General features: G+C 59.8%; 1 protein-coding gene across 1 annotated transcript in view; it reads right to left on the bottom strand.

Moving 5' to 3' along the window:
- NFASC (neurofascin) overlaps positions 1 to 23,050 on the bottom strand; it is a 169,052-nt gene that overhangs the window by 12,957 nt on the left and 133,045 nt on the right. The window contains exons 17-26 of the mRNA XM_004685272.2: positions 22,290 to 22,360; positions 20,971 to 21,193; positions 19,089 to 19,204; positions 17,380 to 17,584; positions 16,288 to 16,410; positions 15,079 to 15,252; positions 12,833 to 12,847; positions 7,940 to 8,173; positions 4,771 to 4,887; positions 3,469 to 3,621 (exon numbers count right to left, since the gene is read on the bottom strand). Of these exons, the coding sequence (XP_004685329.1) occupies positions 3,469 to 3,621; positions 4,771 to 4,887; positions 7,940 to 8,173; positions 12,833 to 12,847; positions 15,079 to 15,252; positions 16,288 to 16,410; positions 17,380 to 17,584; positions 19,089 to 19,204; positions 20,971 to 21,193; positions 22,290 to 22,360 (1,431 nt within the window). The remainder of the gene's footprint in view (positions 1 to 3,468; positions 3,622 to 4,770; positions 4,888 to 7,939; positions 8,174 to 12,832; positions 12,848 to 15,078; positions 15,253 to 16,287; positions 16,411 to 17,379; positions 17,585 to 19,088; positions 19,205 to 20,970; positions 21,194 to 22,289; positions 22,361 to 23,050) is intronic.

The raw sequence follows: 23,050 nt of genomic DNA, 5'->3' as shown, positions 1-23,050 counted from the left end.
TCTGTCTGCCATCAAGAACGTTGCAGCTGCCTATGTCTTACCAGAACCCCCTTGAGGAGTCCCCGGTGCTTGGTGGAGGGGGGGCCACAAACCCACTGTCACGTGCTGGATGGACCCCACCTGTCCGCAGGACCTGACTTTCCAGCTGGCAACCCTCCCCCTCTCCAGTCCCTCAGCTGTGGCTCTGGCCACCCAGGGACCAGACTCTCCTCAGCTCCACCGCCTGCTTGAAATTCAACATGTCTCCCTGCTCCGTCCCCACCCCCACCTCAGCCAGTGACCGGCCATCTCCCAGCCCTACGGGCTAGCACCACCTTACTGCTCCTCGGTGGTGTCCTCACCTTCCGCTGGTCAGAGCCTGAGGACGCGGTGACACTCCATCCGCCCCCGGTGCCTCCTCTGAGTCGCTCCCACACCGGGGTTGGTCTCCCCGGCTCAGAGGCTGGGTGGCCTCTGGCTCTCCTCCGTCTCTGTCCTCCCTTTTCCCGCTCGCTCGTGTCAGTCGCTGCAGTGACTTCGCCTCCATCTACCTTGCGCGCGTGACATTTGTGTGTCCTGCTTCCTGGCCCTGATTCCAGTTATACTATTAAACCTGAGCAAGGGGGGTCCCTCAGAGCCCGATGTGCTCAGCCCAGGCTGGTCACACAAGGTGTCAGTTTCATCGTCCACTTAACCCTAAGATGGTGTAGCTGGGGCAGCACACTAGTGCCCCCTGCCAATGCCAGCAGGGGTGAGGGGTGACATGGCTATTGGGGTGGCTGGGCGCCCCTCTGTGTAGGCAGCCTTCGAGCTGTGTTGGGATAGTGGCCCCCCCTCTGGGGAGACACAGGACTGCCTTCCCGCCACACCCTAATGCCCCCAACTGCTAAGGCTGGTTCTGGAGCCTCAATAGCCTCCACAAGAGGGGGACCCCCTTCTCGTGGGGGACTCAGCCCCAGGGAAGGTGCCGCTGGGCAGCTTAGAGGTGAACACGGCTTTCCTTTCCTGGCAACTCCGTGCCAGGTTCGTCAGGTGACTCAGCTTGACCCATGAAAATGACGAGGATCCCACCACAAGGGGACCCCACAGCACGGATTCCACCAGGGGGTGGGGATGGTGGGGAGACAGAGCAGCGGTTCCAGTTCCGCTCCCTCAGGCCGCTCGCTCCCCCATCCCCGCTCTTAATCCACTTGCGCAACACATGTCAGATTCCTCCCGGTCAGAAACACCAACACCCAAAGACCAGGTTGGACTTCGAGGCGCTGTCTCCTGGCGCGAGTGGGAGAAGCAGAACCGCACCCGCCCAGAGCCCCCTCCTCGGGACGGGAGGCCACCTCGACACCGCGCCCCGTGACCCCACTCAGAAGCAAGGTAGACAGTTCCCGCCACTCCTTAGCGAAGAGGGATGAGCGTGGCTTGGCCACGGAAGAGGGGCTGGTTGTTCCGTCAGCAGGAGAATTTTAATAGCAGGTCTCTAACGTCTCCCTGTGGCACGTCCTCTTGGTAAGACATGGATGAGGAGAAAACGCTGAAGGAAACGATAATCAAGAACCTATTTTCTCTCTGTCGTTTTACTCAAGTCGCAGTTTCTGAGAACCTATGGAGGACGTGACTTGAGGACTTGCTGGATTTCATTACTAGGGTAGAGGAACAAAGGCAGCAGGGTTGGGCTCGCTCCAGACTCATCTCACCCCTCATCCCTCCCAGCCCCCAACCCCCAGCCACTGCACATTTGCGCGGTGGCCTGTGGTCGGTGCCTGGGTAGGGGATTGTGGAACTGGGCTCTGGGGTCCCCCCACAGAGAAGTGGCCTGTGGTCGGTGCCCGGGTAGGGGATTGTGGAACTGGGCTCTGGGGTCCACCACAGGGAAGTGCTATTCCCAGGCACTTAGCGGGTGAGCATGTTCTCTCTCTCTCCCTGTGTGGTTTGCACACTTGAGCCAGTGCAGGAAGAATCAACAATCTGCACAGGGGTGGGGGTGAGTCACAAGCCCGTGCACCCTCTAGGCAGGCGCAGGGAGGGCTTGGAGGTCGTCTAAGCGCCTAGTGCCTCACTCGCTCTGAAAGCAACTCTCAGGCATGGCTGCTCAGGCCCAAGTGCACAAAGAGAAGCATCTGAGTTGACGAGTTGGAGTTACTAGTCACCAATAACGAGTCGGCGTTACTAGTCACCAATAACCACCCATGTTTGCTGCTCTGCTTCAGGGCTCTTCTCCCCAACCCCCCTCACCCACAGCTCATGCTCACATGACAAACTGATCTTAGCAGCTTTTCCTAGGATGACACTATCCTCGGTCTCCTCTGCTCCCATCTGTGCTAGACTCAAATTTGCAAAGGAGCAAAATCAAATGCACACACTACTGAGCTGGGACCCCCCCCCCGCCCCCACCGGGTCAGACAGCATCCAGGCACCTGCTCTACTGGCTCAACTGTCCAGGAAGACCTGCTGCTCGCCCAGACACTCTGCCTGAGCTGGCCTGGCCAGCCCCGAGCAGGCAGCTGGACCCTCCGGCTCCCTGAGTCCTGCTGGCATGGACATTTGGAGGATGGTCAGAGGACAGGAGGGAACCTGCCTCGCAGGGTGGAGAGGTGGGCAGTGGCTCCCCCCATCAGCAGTGAGCACCTGGGTCAACGTTCCGAAGTTGGTAAAAGTCGGTGTGTTTCTCCTCCAGCCTGCGTCTACACAGTCGCATCTGACCAGGGCACCCTCGGGGTTGGGGGCTGGTGTTTCCCTTAGTCTCTTTCCTCCATCCTCACCCTTAGGCTGAGGGTTTAGCACAATGGCCAGTTGGCTGATTTGGAAGGTTCACAACCAGGCTGCCAGCTACCCCCAGGAGCAGAGATTGCCGAGCCCTGCAGGGCTGGTCGGCCCGCACTGAGGAGGCTGTGCCAGCCACATCTGAGCCCATGGGAGCCTCAGCACTGGACAGCGTCTTCCCTTCGCCAGCACGACAAAAGGTGGACTCCTTAAAAGCCACGACAAACTTGGGACAGACGTGAAAACAAAGCCCAGACAAAGTGGAGTCACAGACTCGAGTTTCTGGACCACGGATGGCGGTGGCAAGCAATGACTTACATGCTGATCCCTGGTTTGGTTCTTGGGGAGATTTCTGGGTTAAGCCCCTTGGAGGGTCCTATCCCCTAATCCCACATGACCAAGCAAGTCCCTGCGGGCAGGACTGCCCTTCACCACAGAGGCCCTAGCTACACACACACCGAGGCCCCTGGGGGTGGGAGGCAGTCTCCTCCGCCCTCGTCCTAGGACCCCCGTTTCCTTCCGGCTCCCCGCTCACCCCCACGGGGCAGGAGAACGGCTGCCCTTCCATGGTGCATGCACTGCTGGCTCCTCCTGGCTTCCGGGGAGCTCAGAGGCCATGCAGGGTGAGGGGTAGGGTGGGGATGATTCTTCTTCGGAGACAAGCAGGAAGCTGAGAATGAAGATGAAATGCCCCATGCTTGTAGGGGATGGCCAGGCCAGGTCCCCCCTCACCTGTACTGGTCATAAAGGTGATGACGGTACTGCTGATGCCCTCGTTGTCCCGGGAATAGACTCGCAACGTGTACGTCATCCCGGGATAGAGGTCTGTTAGCTGTACGTGTTGGGCCTGAGCCTTAACAGGGACAGTTTTTTTCGTATGGTTGCCTGGGAACAGAAACCTCAATCAACCTGGGGCCAGCCGCGAGGAGCTGGAGAGGCAGTGCTGAGGACTGGTCACCTGGCCAGAGGGCCGGGCCCTGGCGCAGACCAGGGCGCTACCGGGTGATGCCACCAGCCCTTCCACTGAAGGTGACTCTACGTGAGGCCCTTCAACTGGGGACACCCGTCTCTCTTGGAAGCGGCCCTTCCTTGCCACACTGGCAGAGGCTGAGCGCTGAGAACATTACGACCTGCTTCTTGCGCCCTCAGCTTGCTGCCCTGGGCGGGTCAGAGGCCGCAGGGCCTCTGTCATGGAAGGCTGCGAGAAGTACTTGCTCAAGGGCCTGCACTCCTGGCTTCCTCTCATCCGACACGTGCTACTTCACAGGTCGGGAGCTGGTGCCTGTGCCCAGAGTGGAGGGTGGTCTGGGGGAGGGGGCTGCGCAGGCAGGAGTGGCCCAGGGGCTGGGTTCTGTGAAGCGACCCCCTTCTGACGGAGAGGACTAGCTGCCGACTGCTCTTAGGGCCCTCCTGCGCCGCCAGCCTGGCCAGGTCTTCTGCAGGGCGAGCAGCTTCCCTGCTGAGCACACAGCACAGAGGCGTGGGCCCTCGGGCGGGGGCTGCCCTCCCAGCCTGCCCTGGACACTGGCAGATCACCCCCTTGGTTCCAAGACCCAGCAAACAGTGAACACCTCGGTCGAGCCTCCAGCTCCCAAAGACCTATGACCTGTCTGCGTCTCCGGCAAGGGGCCACGGGTGACCCTATGGGACAAGGCACAGTGGTGCCCCAGGTCTGAAGTGGCCCCACCTATCTTGGGGAGACATCAGAAAACATGAATCTGAGTTGAGGGGACCGAGAGCTGAGCTTTGGCTCGTTTGGGGGCTATTCGGCGCCCTCACCCCGGGCAGGACGGGGACAGAGGCCATTCCCCACGCTCTCCTGTCCTCACAGCCGGGCTCCACTAATGGCCGCACAAGTTCCTCTCCTTCTCCGGAGCCCGCTCCTCCCTCCTCACTGCTGTCTGAGTGTGCATCGATTTCATGACGCCCTAATTAAGCCGGGCTAAAAGGCCTGAGCCCGGGGAGCTCGCTCACAGCTTCTCTGTAACGGCATCGACACTCCCCGCTGCCGCCACCCCGCACATGAATGCTTACTGTCGATGTACTCAACCACAAAGTCAGTTCCGGGCCCGAAATTGTGCTTCCAGGTGATGTTGGCCCATTTACTGTTGGGGAGCACCGTGACGTTCCATATGGACTGCTCGTCGGGGGCTGGTGGTGGGTTAGAAGAGGAGTTAGTGGTGAGGAGACAGGCAGCGCTGCAGACAGACAGACAGACAGACACACACACGTGACCAGGATAGGGGAGGCAGAAGTGGTGCCCGGCCGAGCTCCAAGCTGCCTGGGGGCCAGGCCAGAGGTGCCATCCAGGCAGGCGCCTGCGGTCAGAAGCCCCACGGGGTGCAGGGAGAGCCGCAAATTGAGGGTCCACACAAGAGGGGCCAGGCAAGGGAAGGCAGATCCGATGCACCAGGTGGGCTCAGCCCCGGCCAGGTCCCTTGTCATGGGTTTGAAGGGTGCAGCGAGAAAGGGCAGGAGGAAGCCTGAGTGGCCAGGATGCAGGCAAAGCCGGAGATGGGGCCCCTCTTTCCCTGCAACGACTCATGTTCTCCGGGAAGGAGTCAGTCTTTCAAAGCCACTCAAGAGTCGGGGTGAGCCTGAGCAGGGACAGGCCCAACCACAGGAGCCTGATGGGCTCCCGAGACCGCAGGGGCTGCCATGCAGGCAACTACAGCCGGAAGAGCTGGCTCGTGTCTGGCCAGCACGACTCAGGGTCATCTGGACAATGACCTCAGGGACTCTAAGGCCAGAACGCCAGGGTCCCAAGCAGACCCAAGCCTCAGTGGCCCAAACACCAGAGGAATCTGGTTCTTGGCTTCTCAGCACAGCATCCTTGGAGACTTCATGTCCACGCAACACAGAAGCCACTAGTTATCTAGTTCTGTAAGCGGGGAGCTACTTCGCCAGCTGTCTGAAATCACGGCTGCAGACAGAACAGCTCTAACCTTCACGCGTAAGCAACTTTCAAGAGACCCAGCAGCCTAATCACTCCATTTCCCAGCAAAGATTTAGTTGTGGCGTTCTAGGGTGAGGCCTGGGATTTCAAAGACTTCACACATGTATTTTACTGGCATGGAAGGGGGCACTGTCACCCACACGGGTGATGCTTATTCACCATCTACCTGGCACATGACCGAGCCTGTGGGCCCGGGAAGTGAGAAAGCTCCGGCCTTCACGTCAAAGTGGTGCCTACATTACTGTCTGTCAGCGGGCGGCCTGTTGCCTGCCAGGTGAGGGTGATGGGACACTAGGGGTCTCCACCGTGCCACCTGGGGTGCTCTCCACGGCTGGGGAGCGGGCAGGCGTCTATGCCCATTTGCCGGGTGCTTCCATTGTGCTGGAAATGTAGGGGCTGCTTTAAGCCCCCTTCCCCAAAATCCTTCTCCTGAACATCTTACAGGTTTTGCTAGTAAGCATGAATTATGATGAGCCATGGTTTGGGGCCTGTTTCTTCTTCAGCTCTGGGCCCTGGAGACTGTGGGCTTAAACAGCTTGGCCACCAATACAGTACTGACCCAACTCTGACTGTCTTAAAGGTAATGAGGACTTGGGTGAGGTCAAAGGATGGGCATCCATCGTGACTAGGTAATGGAGGGAGGGAAGCGGGACTTAATTCGCCGGCTCCTGGAATGTGAGAATTCGGGAGTATTCCTTGAAATCTGAGAGACAAGTTAAGGACAGATAAGGCACATTTCACCCTGAAAAGTGTACCCTCATGGAATATTTGTCCTAAGATGTGAAATTTCACGAACCCTGAGCGACAGGATTGTCCTGCCTTGATAAAGTCAGCGAGGACAAGGAGGGTGCCCCCAACCTAAGGATGGGCCAGGGGCAGGGCCAGGCCCCACCGTGTCTCAGGCACTGCTGGAACTTGGGGTGTGTCAGCTCACAGAGGGGCTAGCCCTCCATGGTAGCAAAATTGATCTCACTAGAAGATTTCACTGAGGAGCAGATTTCACTCCCCTTCTTCATCCTTTGTGACACTCATGGATGAACTCCAAGCATGAAAGTAGGACCCAGTAGGAACCCCACTTTCATGCAAAGGATGGTCCAAAGAACAGCCATCACGAAACCGCGGGGGGTGGCTTCTAATGGCCTAGCTGGTTTCTCCTCAGTCAATTTTCTCCTAAAGTGCATGGTTTTTAAATTCTAGACACTGCACTTTTAAGGAAGTCCTGTTCAAGAGCAAGTCACCTGCGTGACACCTGTCTCCCTGTGCACACAGTGCATCCTCCATGAGTTAAAGGAAATACCCAAATGCATTAAGCCTCTGTGCTCATCCAGATGCTGAGAAAAGTGGGAGATACTGACGCCTCAGAGGGTGAAGGGTCTTGCCCAAGAAATGGGGCTGGGGGTACAACCGGCAGCAGCTGAGGGAGCTCCAGACCCTGCCACAGCCTTGTGCGGACTTGACAGCTCGCACTCTGCAAACGAGAAGCCTCCCCTCTGTGGTAATAAGAGTGTTAGATGCAGATCTTAGGAGTAGCGCTGGGTTCCCCAGGGGTCTCCTCACACGGGAAGCCCAGCGCTTCCTGGCCCGGCTGCCGGAACAGCACGTCCTCCAGGGTCAGCAGGCGGCCCCGGGATCGATTCTTACCAAGGCCCCAGTAAGGCTGCAATTTCCCCTCCATAAGTACATTTGGGGGTGTGGCGAACATGAGTGGGAAAAGCAGTTGAGCGCCTTAGAGCATTATGGGACCCCCTGGCAATACTGCTTCCTGGAAGTACTGCCTTTTTGAAAGGAAGCCTGTAGGTGTGCCTTGGGGGGACAGAGCAAGGGAGGAGCCGGGGTTCTGGGAACAGATGCCAGCCTGGCCAACCGGCCGCCCCCCAGCCTGCGGCCCTCTGTGTGGCCAGGCTGGATGCGACGTGCCGGCCCCTTTCTGTGGCCACACGCCCTTCTGGAGGCTGAGCCCTGGGCTGGCTGCCGGGGGCAGCTGGCCACAGCCCTCTGACCTAGGCCCCGGGGGCCCTGCCGAGTGGCCGTCTGCTGAAGAACGGGGATCTGAAGCTAGGCCCAGGGAGGGAGGGTGGACGACCGGTTTGGCAGGTGCGCTCTGGGCCCTAGGCTTCCCGGCTGAGACTCCAAGCTGTGTGTGCCCCAAAGCAGACACAGAGGTGTCGGTCAACACCCCCCAGACCCCCCCCCCCCCGCTATCTGGGGAAGCCCGGAGGGGTGAGGAGCGTGGACAGCAGGTAGTACCGGATTCGTGTATCTTAGTCCCGGTGGTGGTGGTGATGGGAGGACTCTCCGTGGTGGTGGTGGTGGCAGTGGTTGTAGTAGTAGCTGTGGCGACGGTGGTGGCGATGGTGGTAGGTGCGACAGTTGGGATGATGGGGACTGTTGTGGCTTCGGTGGCGGCGGCAGTGGCAGTAGCATCGGTACCGCCCACAGCGCCCGTTGCACCCACGGTAGTCGGGGGCAACGTGGGAGGAGCTGGGAGGGAAATTAAGACAGCCCGGTCTGGTAGGTTTGGTGGTCCCGGCCTAGACCCGGCCCCGCGTGCAAGGCAGGCACCCGGAGAAGAGACGGCGCTTCGGAGTCAGAGCGCCCCCAAGCGTGACGGGCGGCGAGTCGGCTCCCGCGAGGGGACACAGCCATGTGCAAGGAAGAGAATGAAGCCCTGAGTGTGTTTCATTTTCTTCTCATGGTCTGTGCTGCTGGAAGCACCCTGCATGCACCCAGGCAGGGCGAGGATGAGGATGGGAAGGGGTGTGAACGATCGCTCAGACCCGAGGGACGGCACGGTCCCAGACCGCCTGCACACAGGCCAGGGAGCACCCCTGGGTCCAGCCCTGCAGCCCCGGCCTCAGGTGGGCGGGCATGGGCCTGGACCGCAAGAGCACCGGGCGGCCTGCCAGTCCCGCTGTTCACTCCCAAAGGACCCGTTCGCATGGTCGCCTGGGTGCAACCACCCTCCCGGGCCCAGCCACAGAGGATAAGCCCTACTCTGGAGGTCTGCATGTCTCCCGCCTGTTCTCAGTGCTCCCCCCCCCCCATTCCTTGGCCTCTTCTCGCTCGTCTCTGTGCCATCATGGTCCCTGCGTCTCCTCTATCCACCCTTGCGTCTCATAATTGCTTCACTCTCATGAGGGGTCCAGGCAGCCAAGTCCTTTCCCTTCATATTAGAACATGGGGCGAGCCCGAAGGGACTCAGCGTACCTGTGCTTGGTGCCACCGTCTTCCCAGCCCACAGAATCCTATCATGCCTGTGAGATTCGTGCTGGGCTTCTTAGCTGTACCAGTCTCCAGGGGCAACAGCTCTGTGCCAACTCTCACGTCCTCATCTCCCACGGAGGCGAACTGTGCTATCCGTTAGTCCTCAAGGCCTAACTATAGACAGGAGACAACTTTCCCTCCTTCCTTCTGCAGAAGGCTGCCTCAGCCTCACTCTTCAGTTTTATCATTTGCCAAAGCTGAGTGCTTGAAAGAATGATAGACCATATCAGAGGCTGAGCCACACCTCTCCTCCCTCCTCCTTGCATCCTATCTTCTGTGATATGACCATGATATGATTTCTAGTGTCGATACCAAAGAAACAGTAGGCAAGGACGAAAAAAAAAAAAAAAAAAGATTACCATCCTCTCTTAAATCCCCAAAGTCTAGGAAAATAGTATTACTTTCCTGCTGTCCATCCCGCCCTCTCCCTTCTAGCATCCAGGACAGGGAGGGGCCCAGAAAGCTATTTCTCAGGGGAGATTTAAAAGACCTTTTATAGAGTCTGACCAACAAACGCCCTTTCATTCTCCTGGGCCTCCAATATCACACTACTACTGTTCACTACGGGTCCCCCACTTGCACCCCACAGAAGAGGAAGTATTGCAAGGTTCCCAGCAATTTCCCTACTGGTAACAGGTGTCAGTAGGCCCTGAGGTGCTGACCACTATGTCACACTGGGTAGCGACTGTGGCCAGCATATTCGAGATTCTGCTGGGCAAGGCCACCACAGACAGTGCTCTATTTCCCACCCCCAGTCACTCACAGGAGGGGGGGGGGCTCTCCCTTTTCTGATCATTATTCAGGGGTGATTCAGCCAAGGTGCCTCAGGCCTGGAATGAAAACTCAATGCCTGAGAAGCTGAGCAGAAGGGCCACACCTGCCCACCCACCACGAGCAGCCCGTATTGCCAGGCCTCACCCAGGCCTGCTCCCTGGTGAGGCTGCCCAAGGGCCTTGCCCGCTGCTCTGCAGGCTGGGAGGGAGCTTGGGGGTGATTCTGTGCATCTGGGCAGGGGTGCTCTTAGCTCCTAACCAGTTCTGAATTTCCCAGCAACTCTTGCCAGATGCCATGCCCACGGCCCCTCCCTTTTCCCTGATTATCCGCAAGTCACCATCCAAAACTGCTCCTCACAACAGAAATCACCCCATGTGGGTGGTGCGAGGAGCGGGCTTCCCTTCCTGCAAACACACACTGTGGGGTTACACTGCCAGGCCCCCAATCAAAGCCAGCCTTCCCCTGGCTGAAGTGCGCTCACGTGTGCCCTGCTCCTCACTTCACGGGGGGACACATTAGTCCTCAAGCTCGAATAGCTGGTTGCCCGAGACACGGCGGTGCCAAGGTGGGGTAAGCGCCCCAACCCTGCTGGCCAGGGGGAGAGAAACCCTCCCCTGCAGTCCGCCGCTCCCTCTGAAGTTCCTTCAGACAGGGATAAAGGAAGGAAGCGTTTCCCTCTCCAGCCACCTCGCTGCCAGGCCTCCGGGTATCAGCGAGGGGGGCGATCCACCCGGTGCCACCCGGTGCCTGCCACTCAGTCACGGTGGGGGAGGCCGTTAGCTGGCCGAGGTTGAGACTGACCCTCTCAAAAGCTGTGTCTACTGCCCATTCTGGACAGGGAGAGGGGGGATGCAGAGGCAAGAAGGGAAGGATCTGCGGGCAGGGATGGAAGCGAGGTGAGTGGTTAGAGGGAGGGAAGGTTTCTGCAGGGAGACTGTCCAGAGTTCACGTCCGAGGCGATTCAGATGATCTCAGCCCCGGGGCTGGTCTGCAAGATAAAGGGGGAACCTGCCACAGAAGAGGGGCCTGTGGCCGAAGTGGCCACAGTCACTGCCGGGCCAGGATGTCCCTTCCTGACATCTCCAGTGGGAACTATGGGCCAGAGCGTGACTGCTGGACCCCTCGCCGACGGCAGCAGAATGGGGAGCGGGGCTAATATGCACTGGAAGGCACCCCAGTCACCCCAGCATTTTCCACCAGAGTTTAGGGGGCACCACACAGGAGAAGGAGTAAATAGTCGAGATGCCTCCTGCCTCGAGCTCATCTGTTGCCTCGGAACCCGCCCTGGAGCAGCTCAACCAACACCCAGACATGTGCAAAGCTGAGCTGAGTCAAAGACAAGGACGGAGTTTCCAGACATTCCAAGGTGCAAGACTCCGTCCCAAAATGCCCACATGGCGCACGCCCACCCTGGCCAAGTCGCAGATGGCCCGGACAGATGGGCAGCAAGCCTGAGACCGCAGACACGGCACACGAGAGGGATTATCTTTACCAGCTGAGAAAGGAACCAGTGGTCTGGGGGAAGCGCCGGGTGTGGAGAGCAGGAGAGCTGAGGGGACCGGGACACCGGACCTGAGTCAGAACCCGGAGTCCTGGGCTCCATGCGCAGCCTGCAGGGTGCAGAAGCTTCTGAGGCAGCCCAAGTAGAGGCCCCCGTCGTGGCCAGCACGCCCGTCTGCAGAAAAGCGCCGTGTGCCTCCAGCACCGTGTCTGTGGCAGCCGGGCTGGGAGACATGTTTGATTGATGGATGGAAACCCTGCGCGCGTTCTGCATAATGTGATGGGCTTGGACTCTCTCGAGCCGGGAGGTGGGGTCCTGGAAGTGTACCCACCCCTTTCACAATTGCCACATGAGCGGGCAGCACAGATGGGCACGGAGGCCAGGCAGACCCCCTGCCACCAGGCACACCTGCTTTACCTCCTGGGGTGCCAGAGGGGGTTGATGAGGGTGCCCTCGCCGAATCTCCCTTCCTCCTCACTGAGCTAGGCTGCTCTGAGTCCCAGAAGAGACCCCACACACATCACTCAGGAGGTCAGGGCGCCCCCAGACTGCAAGGATGGCTTTCTCCAGGTCCCCAGCCCCAGAAATCCCAGGAGAGACGTCCAGACCATGTGGGGGGCACATGGCCTTGCCAGCATGGGTCATGGGTTGCAGTGCAAGGGAGGGATGGCTGAGCTGACCGGCAAAATAAACACAAACTGAAGGAAGCAGGGCTTGCAACAGAAACAGAATCAACTTCATGTGTGGGGTTGGGGGAGCAAGGGGAAGCAACGGTGGCCCCCACACCCCCCCACCCAGCTCTTCCCTCTGCCTGGTGTTGCCTGGCCTCTGGGCCACTTGCCCTGGAGCCCCTGCTCAGCCAGGGGATGCCTGTTGTCCAACTCAGGAGAGGACAGGAAAAGGGGCCCAGAGGCCCCGCTCAGCTTCTCCAGCTCGGACAGGCCTCTGTGGGGAAGAGGCCCCTGACGTTCCTCACACCGGACACAGGGACCTGACACAGGGACCTGCGTGGCCGGCGGGCCACCCTCCTAAGCCAGGACCTGCCTGCCTAGCCCCTCGGTTCTGCGGCGCATCTCAGCCCCCAGAGCAGAGCCGTTCTTAGCACCGAGGACTCGCGATGCTGCGGGTCTGAGGGATATGGGTGGGGATGGTGCCCCCAGGGAGTCCAGGTCCAAGAGCACCTGGCTCCACCCCAGGACATGCTCATTCCTCCTGGCTGCCCAGGAGGCGGCAGCGCAGGTGCCGAGCCCCATGCAGCATGCGAGACCAGCATGCACAGCGTGCACCCCCCAGTCACCCTTCCAGGGGCTGGCGGACTGCAGGACCCAGGAGCCGGCCGCCCTGCTCCCATGCAGCTTCCTCTCCAGGGCACGGCCGTCACCAAGGCTGTGGGCCTTCAGTGCGTGGGGCCCCCTGGGAAGCCCGCTTCCGCCTCCAGAGCGGGGGATCAATGAGTGGAGTGGGGGCAACATGCCCTGTCCTCCACTGAAAGGGTGTCTGGAGCGTGCTTCCACCCCAGCCTCTCCCTCCTGCTCCCCCCTCCGGGCCCGGCTGTGCCTGTCGCCCCATGCCACGCCTGTTACCTCCGCTGCGTACGGTACCTGCGGTTGGAGCAGCTTCAGAGCACAGCACCCAAGATGGCCAGAGACAGGGAGAGAGGATGAGACGGGGAAGAGAAAACAGTACAGGTGAAACCACAGGACAGGCAAGCAGAGGTGGTGCTGGCTCCAACCGGGCCCAGTGTGACCAGCGGTCGGCCACCATCTCAAGAATGAGGCCAGCGGGTGTTTGGGGATCACATTCAGCTCCACCAGGACGTGGGATGTTCCCCCACAACGCCTGAGGCCTTTCTAGTCCCTTCTGCATCTACCTCTCCACAAGAACTAAGCCCTGAAGAGGCGGGCAAGTCACCAGCACCTGAGGAGCCCAGGTCTCTCCGAGAGGGCCCTGCCTGGCTGGGCTCACTGCCTGAGGGAGGCCGGGTGACCCTCCATGACACCAACAACAGGGACACGAGGACCACAATGGGGTTCCCCTATCTTCCTATTAGACAGGGGCGGGGGGCGGGGTGAGGGAGGGGAATACTTGGTTCCTGGCACCACGTCCAGCCTGGGAGCTGGGGTGGTCTGGAGGCCCGAGGCCCCTGTCTGCATGATCTCCAGCCCCCACCCCCAATCCTTTCTCATCGGTGGCACTTTATGAAATTAGAAACCCAGCTGTGGAGTCACAGCCCTCAAAGGAATTCCCGAGCTTGCTGCACACCCCCAAGCTGGTAAGAACGGCTCTTTGTCCTCCTCTGTCTCAGGGCTGCAGAACTTTCCAGTGGTGGCTTCTGGGGCTGGACAATGGGGCTTTGTGTATCTGATGTTTGGTCCTGGAGTGGAGGGTAAGAGAGAAGAGGTGTCCTTCATCTCCTCACAGACCTAAGTAATCAAGAAAGTGCTCCAGCCCCTGTGCAGTCTGACCTTTGGTGACAGCCATGTATCAGCCATTTACCCAGAGCCCCCCAGCCCTGATAAGCAGCTGCCTAGGGGTGGGAAGAGCACACTAGAAGGGGAGTTTACTGTGTGACTCATTTCTGGCTTACAAGACCGGGGAGGGTGCAGAAAGGACCCTGCCCCCCACCCCTGCATCCCCCAGCACTGTGGCCAGGGACCTGGGGACAGGAAGGCTACGGGGCTGCTTGTGAAGCTGAACTGGGAGCCGGGGGAAGACATCAGAGGCGAGGGGGTCCCGGCAGTCCCCGTGAAGGAAGCCCCGATCTCTCCTGGTTTGGGGGTGGGGGAGGAGGCGTTCTTGGGAGGTCTGACCCAAGCCAAGGTCAGGCACTGGACATCAGCTGTCTGGGGAACACACTAGATATGAATGTCCGCTCTCAGCTCCGAGAATCCCTCCTCCATCGCCTCTTTCTTAACGATCTCCCTTGCAGAATTAATCCTGCTCCCTCACAGCCGCTGAACACAGCGCTTCTCAGGTTGAACAGCAGTTAGATACCCCCTAGAGTCCCCCAGTGGTACCGCAAGGGCGCCACCCATCCGTCCTTGTTTCTGGCAGTGTTGCTGGGCACTCAATTTGTGGGTGCTCGAGAAACAGCCTCTGCAGCCTCTGGAGAGGCAGACGGTCCCTGCTTTCAGGGGGCGCTGCCAATAGGGAGGCTTCCAGCCTGGCTCCCTGAGTGTCCAGCAAGCTGCACTTTGGCAGGTGGGTCTGGGGGTCCCCCTAGCGGAGTCCCCAGGCAGGTGCAGCTCCCGTGGGTGTGCCCCTAGGCACATGCCAGGGCCCAGGAGATGCTGCATTTGCTATTTGCTCTTTGTGAAGCTGGGTTGGCAAAGGGCGGTTCCCCAGCTTCCCTCCTGCCGTGGCTTGGCTTGACAACTGACCCAGTCAGGCACAGGTGGGATTTCAGCTGCAATCACAGCAGTTTCTCCTCCTCCCTAGGCCCCACATACCCTTGGGGAAAGGGGCACCCCAAGGCCCCCATGCGGCAGGCTCAGTAACATTCCTGTTTCGCTCAGCAGGTGAGCCCTCTCGCTGTTTTTGGGCGTTGACAACACCCGCCAGGGTGCTTTTCCCCACCGCCCCGCTCTCTTATCCTCCCAGGACAAAGAACCATGATAGACGCTAAGTAGCTGAGCAAGTCGAGGTAAAGGCGGGACTGACGGCAGCCATCCAAGTCCACCTGTGTTTTCCAGCTACGTGACCTCCTGCTCAGCAGACAGGTGGGTTCTCGCTTCTTGAGTACCTGCAGCTGGTTTACAGGCCGGGCAGCCAGGGGCCAGGCCGGGTGGATCTCTAGGCATCGGCGTCATTTAAACCCCTTCACCTCCAAGGCTGCCGCCATACCTACCTTCGTTGGGGGCTGCTGGTGACTCCTCTGTGACAGCCTCCCCGTTGCCCACCTGCGTCCTGGCACTGAGCGTAAAGCGATATCGTGACACAGGGTCTGCCCTTTGCACTGAGAACTTGGTCTGGTTGGGGGAGAAGTTTTCCACTATCTGCTTTCCTAGTTTGGTTCCGTTGACTGGGGAGAGAGAGGCACGTGGAATGGCAGGTTAGTGATGTTTACCACCACAGAGGGGCCCAGAACCACAGCTGGATGGAAGGGAGCCCTCCCCACCTTGCAGGACAGGGAGGGGCCTGCCCCATGGGTGGCCCCCACCCAGGGGTGGGGGGCCTGGGTGCAGGGTGGAGTGCTGGGCAAGTTTCTGGTCCTCAGATTACCCTCCAGGGTTATTACTTCTTTGTAGATCCCATTATCTCTAGCTCCCTGCAGAGTTATGTGGCCAATTCTGAAAGATTCAGTTTAGAATTCCTAAGCCTTTTCAACGAGGACAAATCTCGTGAATTCCTCTCCTCCTTCCAAACAGAACTAGGACAAACCACTAGTGCTGTTGATTGTCAATGTCCCCTTTGTAAAAGGCTTATTCAACTTTTCAAACGGGAAGGTCAGGTCCAGAGTGGATTCAAGCACACAGTGGCTACCAAGTGGCTAACACTACACCTGGCCCCTTGAGTGTCCAAAGTGGCAGGGGCAGCTCTGGAGACTGGACGTCCCCCACTGTGACGGTGTTCTGTCCTGCAGGGTGACACTAGGCTCGCAGGCGAGATCCTCTCCGCCCGGGAGCCTGACCTCGCCGCTCCAAGGTCTTTGGCAGCTCTGGGTATGGCTGCCTTAGCGTACTGCCACTTCGTTAGGGTGTCCCGGGCATCGTGGGGGTCCCTGTGCTTGCTGTCTACTGTCTACTCCCGATGGAAGCTCCGTCAGGTGAGGAAATTTCTCCCCAAGCCTTGTAGGTGGCGGAGACGGTCAGATCCCTGAGGGCGGGGCTGTCTCCCTCATTCGACTAGACCTAGACTGGACCTTCCTGTCTTGCCAGGCGACTAGGGACCCCCTGCAGTATCTCAAGGAGGGCAAGGGATTGAGTCTCCCTAAATCCTATGGAGAATGTCTCCCTTGGGCCCTCCACCCTCCGTAATGCCCTACGGAGGTCGTTACGTTCCCTGAGAGTAGGGCTTCCGCTTCCCGGGTTAGCCACGAAACTGAGGGAGGACGTACAGGCCACGTATTTGAGGGTGTATCCGATCATGATCCCATTGGGGTGCTCTGGATGGTCCCATTCCAGATTGATTGTCTCCAGGTTGGGCTGCCGGACTCGGAAACGCCTGGGGGCACTGGGTACTTGGGGAAGGAGGAGAGAGCAGGGGGCATCGAGGGGTACGGATGGGGCGGGCAGGATGAGGGAAACAGAAAAACAAGGCACAAGTGTGAAGGCATTGAGCTGAGGACGGCTCCCGGGGGGCTGCGGCTAAGCCAGCCCCAGGGGAAGCCGAGGCGGCCAGAGCCAGGCCTGACCCAGGCTGGCTTCCCAGGTGTGGAGCGGGGCCCAGGCTGTGTAACACAGAAGTAGGTCAGCGTCCCCTTAGCAATTACTGAGCAGTCGGCGTGTCTGGCTCAGGCAGGCAACTCTCCCACAGAGGCTGCAGCCCTCAGTCCTTGGACACAGCTTGCCACCGCAGGGCCAGGCGGCAGGCCTGGGGTCCCGCTGAGAGGAGGAGGAGACCCAGATGGAAGACGAGGACCCCAGGGCGGGAGCAGTGGGAGAGAGGTGGAGAGGCTGGTGATGAAAAAGAGGAGGAGCTAACAGGGAAGAAGGGAGGCAAGAGAAACAGAAAAGAGCAAAGCAGATGCCCAGCTGTGAAAGGAGGACAGGGCAGATGGAGATGGCCGGCCGAGCCAGGGCCGCGTCCTGCGGCTGGGCGCCCTCTGCAGGCCAGCACGCGCACAGGCACTCTCCGCAGGGAAGCTTCTTGACTCAGAAGATGCCTCTAGGTGTTTGGGGGGAGACCACGCTTCTGCCTCGGGACGTGGTGGTCAGCCCGGGCTCCCGCAGTGCCTTGGGGGCCAGGGTGCATCTCCCTGGAATCATCAGGACCGCACAGGTCTTCTCTCGAGGCTGCTCCTCCGGGCTGGTCTGGGCAGGTCCCCTGGTGACCGAGCACTCGCCTCGCAGGTCAGGTCATCGGCCCCTTGCGGTCACACCGAGGTCAGCTTGTGCTGTCCGGGCCGGTCACGCTGCAGTGGCGCCGGGCCCGCCGGGATGCGCTACCCTGGTCCTGCCCCACCCCGAGTTGCTGAGGCCAGACCTACCTCCTTCCGGGGTGGTGAACTCCTTGGTCTCACTGCGAGGCCCGTCGCCTCTCCCATTGACCACAACCATCTCCAGCTTGTAGTTACTGTAGGGGAAGAGGCGGGACACCGTGCCACGGGGCCGGTCACCGGGGAAGCTGGCTTGCTGTCTCTTCTGAGACACCCACAGGTTCTTCAGCAAGCTGCTCTCCCTCCAGTAGTAGGCCTTCAGGACAGAGGCAGCCGGTGAGGGGACCGTCAGGCAGGGCCGGGTTAGTGGTTAGTGGCGGTGTGGCAGCGACCAATCTTCCCTTTGCTCGTCACAGGCTCCAAATCCCAAATGACCTCATCGGTCCCCATAAGGGGGACCGGACGTGTGATCCCGTTCACGAGCCACCATGCTTCTCTGGGAAACAGGCAGGTGGGCAGAGCTCACGCTGGGCGGCTCCATCGTGACACTGCCTTCGGCTGGCGGGGGTCCGTGTCTGAGCTGGGGGTCCAGCGTGGGAAGCGCTGCTCTGCTCAGACCGCTCCCCTTGGGCTGGATTAGTAGGGTGTAAATTGGCAAAGCAGGCGCTGAAGGGCAGCGGTCTGAATTTGAGCAGGGGTGGATTTATTCCTTGGCAGTCAAACCGTTTCTTTTAGTACTGTCTGAAGACCTTTAGCAAAGGGGCAGTGACACATCCAAGTCAGGGGTGCCAGGCTGCGGGCGGCCAGAGCCGGGGTGCTGTGGGGTGCCGTGACAGGCAGCAGCGTCACAGCACGGTGAAGACTTGGCGACGCGAGGTTTGGTTAGCGGTGGGTAGGAAGCTCCCGGTCAGGAGGCACATGGGCGTGGCCCAAAACCAAGGAAAGGAGGGAGTCCAGACTTACGGGAGGGTCACCCCAAGGGGGCCGTAGCCAGAAGAGGCTCCTGGCAAGGAGGTGAAGGAAGCAAGTCGACGGCGGGGGGGCAGGGTTGGCCCAAGTGCGTATCTTTCCTCCTTCCTCCCCACTCTCCAGACACACTTCCCAAGAAGAGACTGACGCCCTCCCGCCTCAGCCACCTACAGGCCGCCCTGTGCGGCAGGAGGAGCCTGGCACCGTCTGGACTGTCTGGGTTTTCTCTCCATTTCCCACCTCGGTTCACCTTTTCAAAGCGGAGAGAGGACGAGCAGAAAGTGCTCAAAGGCAGGGAGAGCAGAAGCCCAGGGCCCAGATGACCCACATGTGGGTCATCCAAGGCTGGCTGTGACGGTGCTGCACCTGTTAGGGGCTCTCCCTGCGGGAGGGGCTCCCCTCCCTTATCTGGGGCTTTGAACGTCAGACTGGGTGAGGCAAGCAGCCAGCGGGGCGTTAGAGGAGGGGAGGGCGCAGCGAGGTGGCGCCTCAGCTTGGCACCTGCGCGTCACGTGTGCCCACTCACAGTGGCACCCCAAACAGTGCTCTGTGCCAGTCGGCGAGGCCCTGCCCTGGGCCCCGTCCGCAGCCCTGTTCTCGCGTGGCGTCTGCCGAGCAGAATCCCAGCAGAGCTGTGGGGATACTCCTGGGGAGACGCCTCTCTAGATATGTGTGTAAGCTTGACTTTCTGGGTGCATTTTCGAACAGCTAACCCTAGACATTACCTCCTCCGATCAACTCTGCCTCCAACAAATGCCTGTAGGGCTCCTTCCAAAAATCTCATGCCCGCACCTGCTACCCCTGGCCCTGGTTAGCGAGCTGGGCGGTTAGGCGGGGGAGGGCGTCCTCACTCGATACTCCCTGAGCTGGCCCTGGACCGTGTCGGAGTAGACTCGGTTCCACTGAAGGCCGATGGCTGTGCTGTTCAGGACTCGGATTTTAACGTCAGTGGGCGCAGCTCTGGGATCTGCAACGTGTCGGGACAGACAGCTGGTTACGCAGTGGAGCTGGGTCCTGGGCTTTGATGGGGCCCCTCGGACTTGCTCTCTGCGGCCTGCACCTCCCCTCTAACCCAGAGACCCCACTCTGGACCCTCTGCTAGGGGTGTTTCTCTTGTATCAGACGTAACTTCACACTTGGAGGGTGAGGAGGCTCAGGGCAAGGAGCGGCCGTCCCGGTGGGGCTGTGCTTATGCCTTTAGGGCAGACATGCTCCCCTGTGTACCGTCTGCCTCTTCACTCCACCTTCCACCCTTTGCCACATCCCCCATGCCCTCTGGACGGGGTCAGCCGGGCCCTGTCCCAGGCTTCCGGTGGCTCTGCCCAGTGGAAGGAGCAACAAGAGATCGCAGAGCAGGGACGCAGGAAGTGTGGATTCTCCGGCGACCTCTTTGCTGGGCGACAGGCTGACAGCACTGGCCTCTTCGACCAAAGGGAGCCCTCACCGCTAGTGGTGACCCTCCACCCCTGCCCCTTGGGGGCTGGAGGGGTTCAGTGGTGTCCTGCCCTTGCCAGCCTTCCCTGGGCCCCCTGCCTTGCTGGCATCCCCCTTAACCCTGTCCTCACATGGAACAGCCCCTGTGGCTGGCATATGTTTCCTGCCAGCTCCCCGCAGGAAACATTCCCCTCAGACGCAAGATGCCCTGGCCCAGTTCAGGAAGTGATTTGACCCTGAGATTAGCTGGCAAGAGAGGGGCACCCCCTCATCCCAACCCTTTACAGCACTGTGCAGCAACAGTTCTGCTTCCCCAGCCCCAACCCATTAGAGCACAGAGCAGAGGGTTGATGGAGGTGATGGGAAGAGCTGGGGGTGGGGAGGACCCTGAAGTCCCTGAGCAGACCCTGTGGGCTCCACACTTACCAACAGTGGTCCCCGTGGCCAGGAGTGTCTGCTATCATGGCGGAGGAGTGGAGGACAGAGGGCCTGCTGGCCCGTGCCCATCCTCCAGATGGGACCAAGCCATAATCATCTCCAGGAAAGTGAGGCTGGGGGCCCAGCCACATTTGTCTATCTCACTGTTACAGCCCCCCACCCCCAACACGGGCCTGGAGACACCAGTCCTTTCCAGGACTCACGCTTCCCTTTCTTCTGGTCACCCCTCACTGACAGGCCTCTGCTTAGAGCAGACACAGACCCACCTGACCGCCCTGGCCAGGAGGGGTTCATGGACCCTGCTGCTTGGCTCAGCAGCCACCTGGCTTGAGGTCCTAGGGCCAGAGAGGCTGCCCCGGCACAGAATTCCACGGACCCAATTGATTGGCCCGGTGCAGGCTCCACATCACCGCTCTGAACTCAAGTCAAGGAGTCAGCTGCACCCAGAGCGCGGGCAGGCGGCTCATGTGGCCAGCCCGCTGAGCCCTGTGGCCTTCTCCGCCCGCAGGGCCTCCCCTGGGGATCCCGAGGGGGTTCTGGCCCGAGGCCTTGCTTCCAAACTCCGTGTGGCTGGTGCTGCAGCCTTTAGGGCTCCAGGGCCTGTTTTCACACCCATAAAATCACACCTGTAAAACGGGCGCACTGGACAAGGTGACCCCTTGGGGTTGCTCAGTACCCCTAAGTAGAGTCAGGCATTATGTCACTCCTGACATGCCCGGCGCCCCTGGGGCCCAGGCCACTGTGGGCGTCTCCTTCTGAGGAATGGGCGTCTCCCCAGGATGTCCTTGGAAGGGCCGGCCGGCCGGGCCTGTGAGCGCTGTTGTGGGGTGCAGGGGGGAGGGGCCGGGGGAGGGTACTCACAATCTTCTCCGGAGTAACCGATGACGGTATCTGGCTCGGGGCCCTTCCCAAAGTCGTTCTCGGCCTGGACTCGGATCTCGTAGGGCACGTAGACGGGGGTCTGCCCCACCACGTAGCGGGAGCCCCACACCGTCACGTTGTTCCAGGCCTCGCGGGTCTCTCTCCGGCGCCACTTGACGATGTAGCGCAGGTTGGGGCCAAAGGCGGAGGTGGCGTTCATGGGCTGAGCAGGGAGAGACGGGTGGCGGCTGGGGGCGCTGGTGAGGGCCAGGGCTCCTCCACAGCTTTTGCCAGGCACTCCCTCCGCCCCCTCCCTATCTCCCCAGCATGGGCAGCCCTCCTGCTGGGTTGGGGAGCTCAGGCCGGTCCCCTGCCCAGTTCTGCAGGAGCCCAGAAATCCTACGATTCTGCCATAGGGGGATTTCCTGTGGTGAAGGCCTCACCCAAGATCTTGTCACCGATGCTCAGAGCCTCCCACGCTTGGGGGTCAGAGCAAGCAAAAGCTCCACCTTCGAATTTCCCGTGATAGGAGTGACTATAAGAAAGATGATGGACAACGACACCCCATTCCCCAAGGCTGGAAGAGGTGAGTCTAGCTTAACCACAGCATGTCTCCTGCTGAAGAACGCAAAACTCAGACCTGCTTTCAGTTCTCCCAAGCCCTCGGATCTGTCCTGCCCTCTCCACCAGGTCAGAGCTCTGAGAATGGGGGCAACGCTATTCTTTGTGCCCCGAGGAAGCAGACCCTGGGGAAGTCCAGGAAGCCAGCCCTTGAGAGGTCATGGGTGCGTCCCAGGCCTCGAACCCCAGGCCCAGCCACGTGCCAGACCCCAGCAAGACAGGGAAGGCCGTGATTCTAAACCCGGCTCTCTGGGCCTCCACTGACACAGCAGCTCAGAAGTGGATCTGCACCTCAGAGTGGGTGGAAGATTATTTTGAGGTCCCATGACCCAGTTTTGGGGTGAAAACCTAGCCAAGATGAAGGTGGGGTTGTGAGGGTCTGGAGGAGGGGGGCCATGATGCCAAGGAGACTTCCGCCCTGAACATACCTCCACTGCCTTTCCTCCCCACTCCCAGCAATCTTGGGGGAGGGACCCCAGAACACACCCAAGTGCCTCCTTGCCCCCCTTATTTTGCTGGTGCCCACACCCTTGCCTGAGTGGCCAACGGTGCTCCTGTCTGGTTTCTGTTTCGGAGAAAAGCAGCCACCCACAGCAGCCAGGAGTGGTGACACCCACCACCTTGGGGTCAGGGGTACAGAGGGTGAAGGCCCCCGGAAAAACTGTGCAGGGTGCAGGCCATGGGGAGCGGAGCCTTACCGTCCACGTGATCTCCATGTTGTTCTTTCTGGTCCCTTCTCCCTTCACGTCAGTGGGATTGGACTCAGGTGCTGGAACCCAAATGGACACCCAGTTCAAGTCCCATTCACACCTCCTTCCTGGGCCACGTTAAGCAGCTCCGTCCCCCCCCCGCCGCTCGGTCCTTCTACATGGTCTGTTTTCAGCATCTTTATACTCTCCCCACAGGCAACTAACTGAACTTGCTCTATTTTTTCTCCCACAATGACGTGCCCTCCTGGCTCATATTAAAACAGGGCTGTTTTCTTTTGCGTTTTAACTGCTTACCAGACAGCATGCATCATAAGGCTCCCCAAACAGTGGGTGGTCAACCCCAGTGTGGATTCGCCATAGTTATGTCTAACGCCAGACTGGCTGAGCCCCAGCACCAACTATTTTTGGGGGGATCATCTCCACCCTCCAGGAGCTGGAGTGACTTCAGAAGTCTAAACATTCCCCACATGTGCCAGGAAAAGAAGTCTGATACAATTCTTGATCACATACTTCTTTTACACATCTTTGCCACGGCCCTTCCTTTAAAGCAGTTAATCGAGACCTGTTGCTGACAGGAGTGACAGCACTGGCTGGTGCTCGCTGTGTACCAGGCACTGCGCTAAGTCCCTCAACTGCGCTTTTATTTATTTATTTATTTATTTTTCCTCCCTGAGAACAAATTTTGGATAAGATAATAAGAATTTTTACCGGGACTATGGATCCACTTAAATCTCAGATTATTTTCCCAA

The sequence above is a fragment of the Condylura cristata genome, unplaced genomic scaffold (genome assembly GCF_000260355.1).
Source record: "Condylura cristata isolate star-nosed mole 26May11 unplaced genomic scaffold, ConCri1.0 scaffold00018, whole genome shotgun sequence".
Lineage (NCBI taxonomy): Eukaryota > Metazoa > Chordata > Mammalia > Eulipotyphla > Talpidae > Condylura > Condylura cristata.
This window is presented reverse-complemented; position numbering and strand designations above follow the sequence as displayed.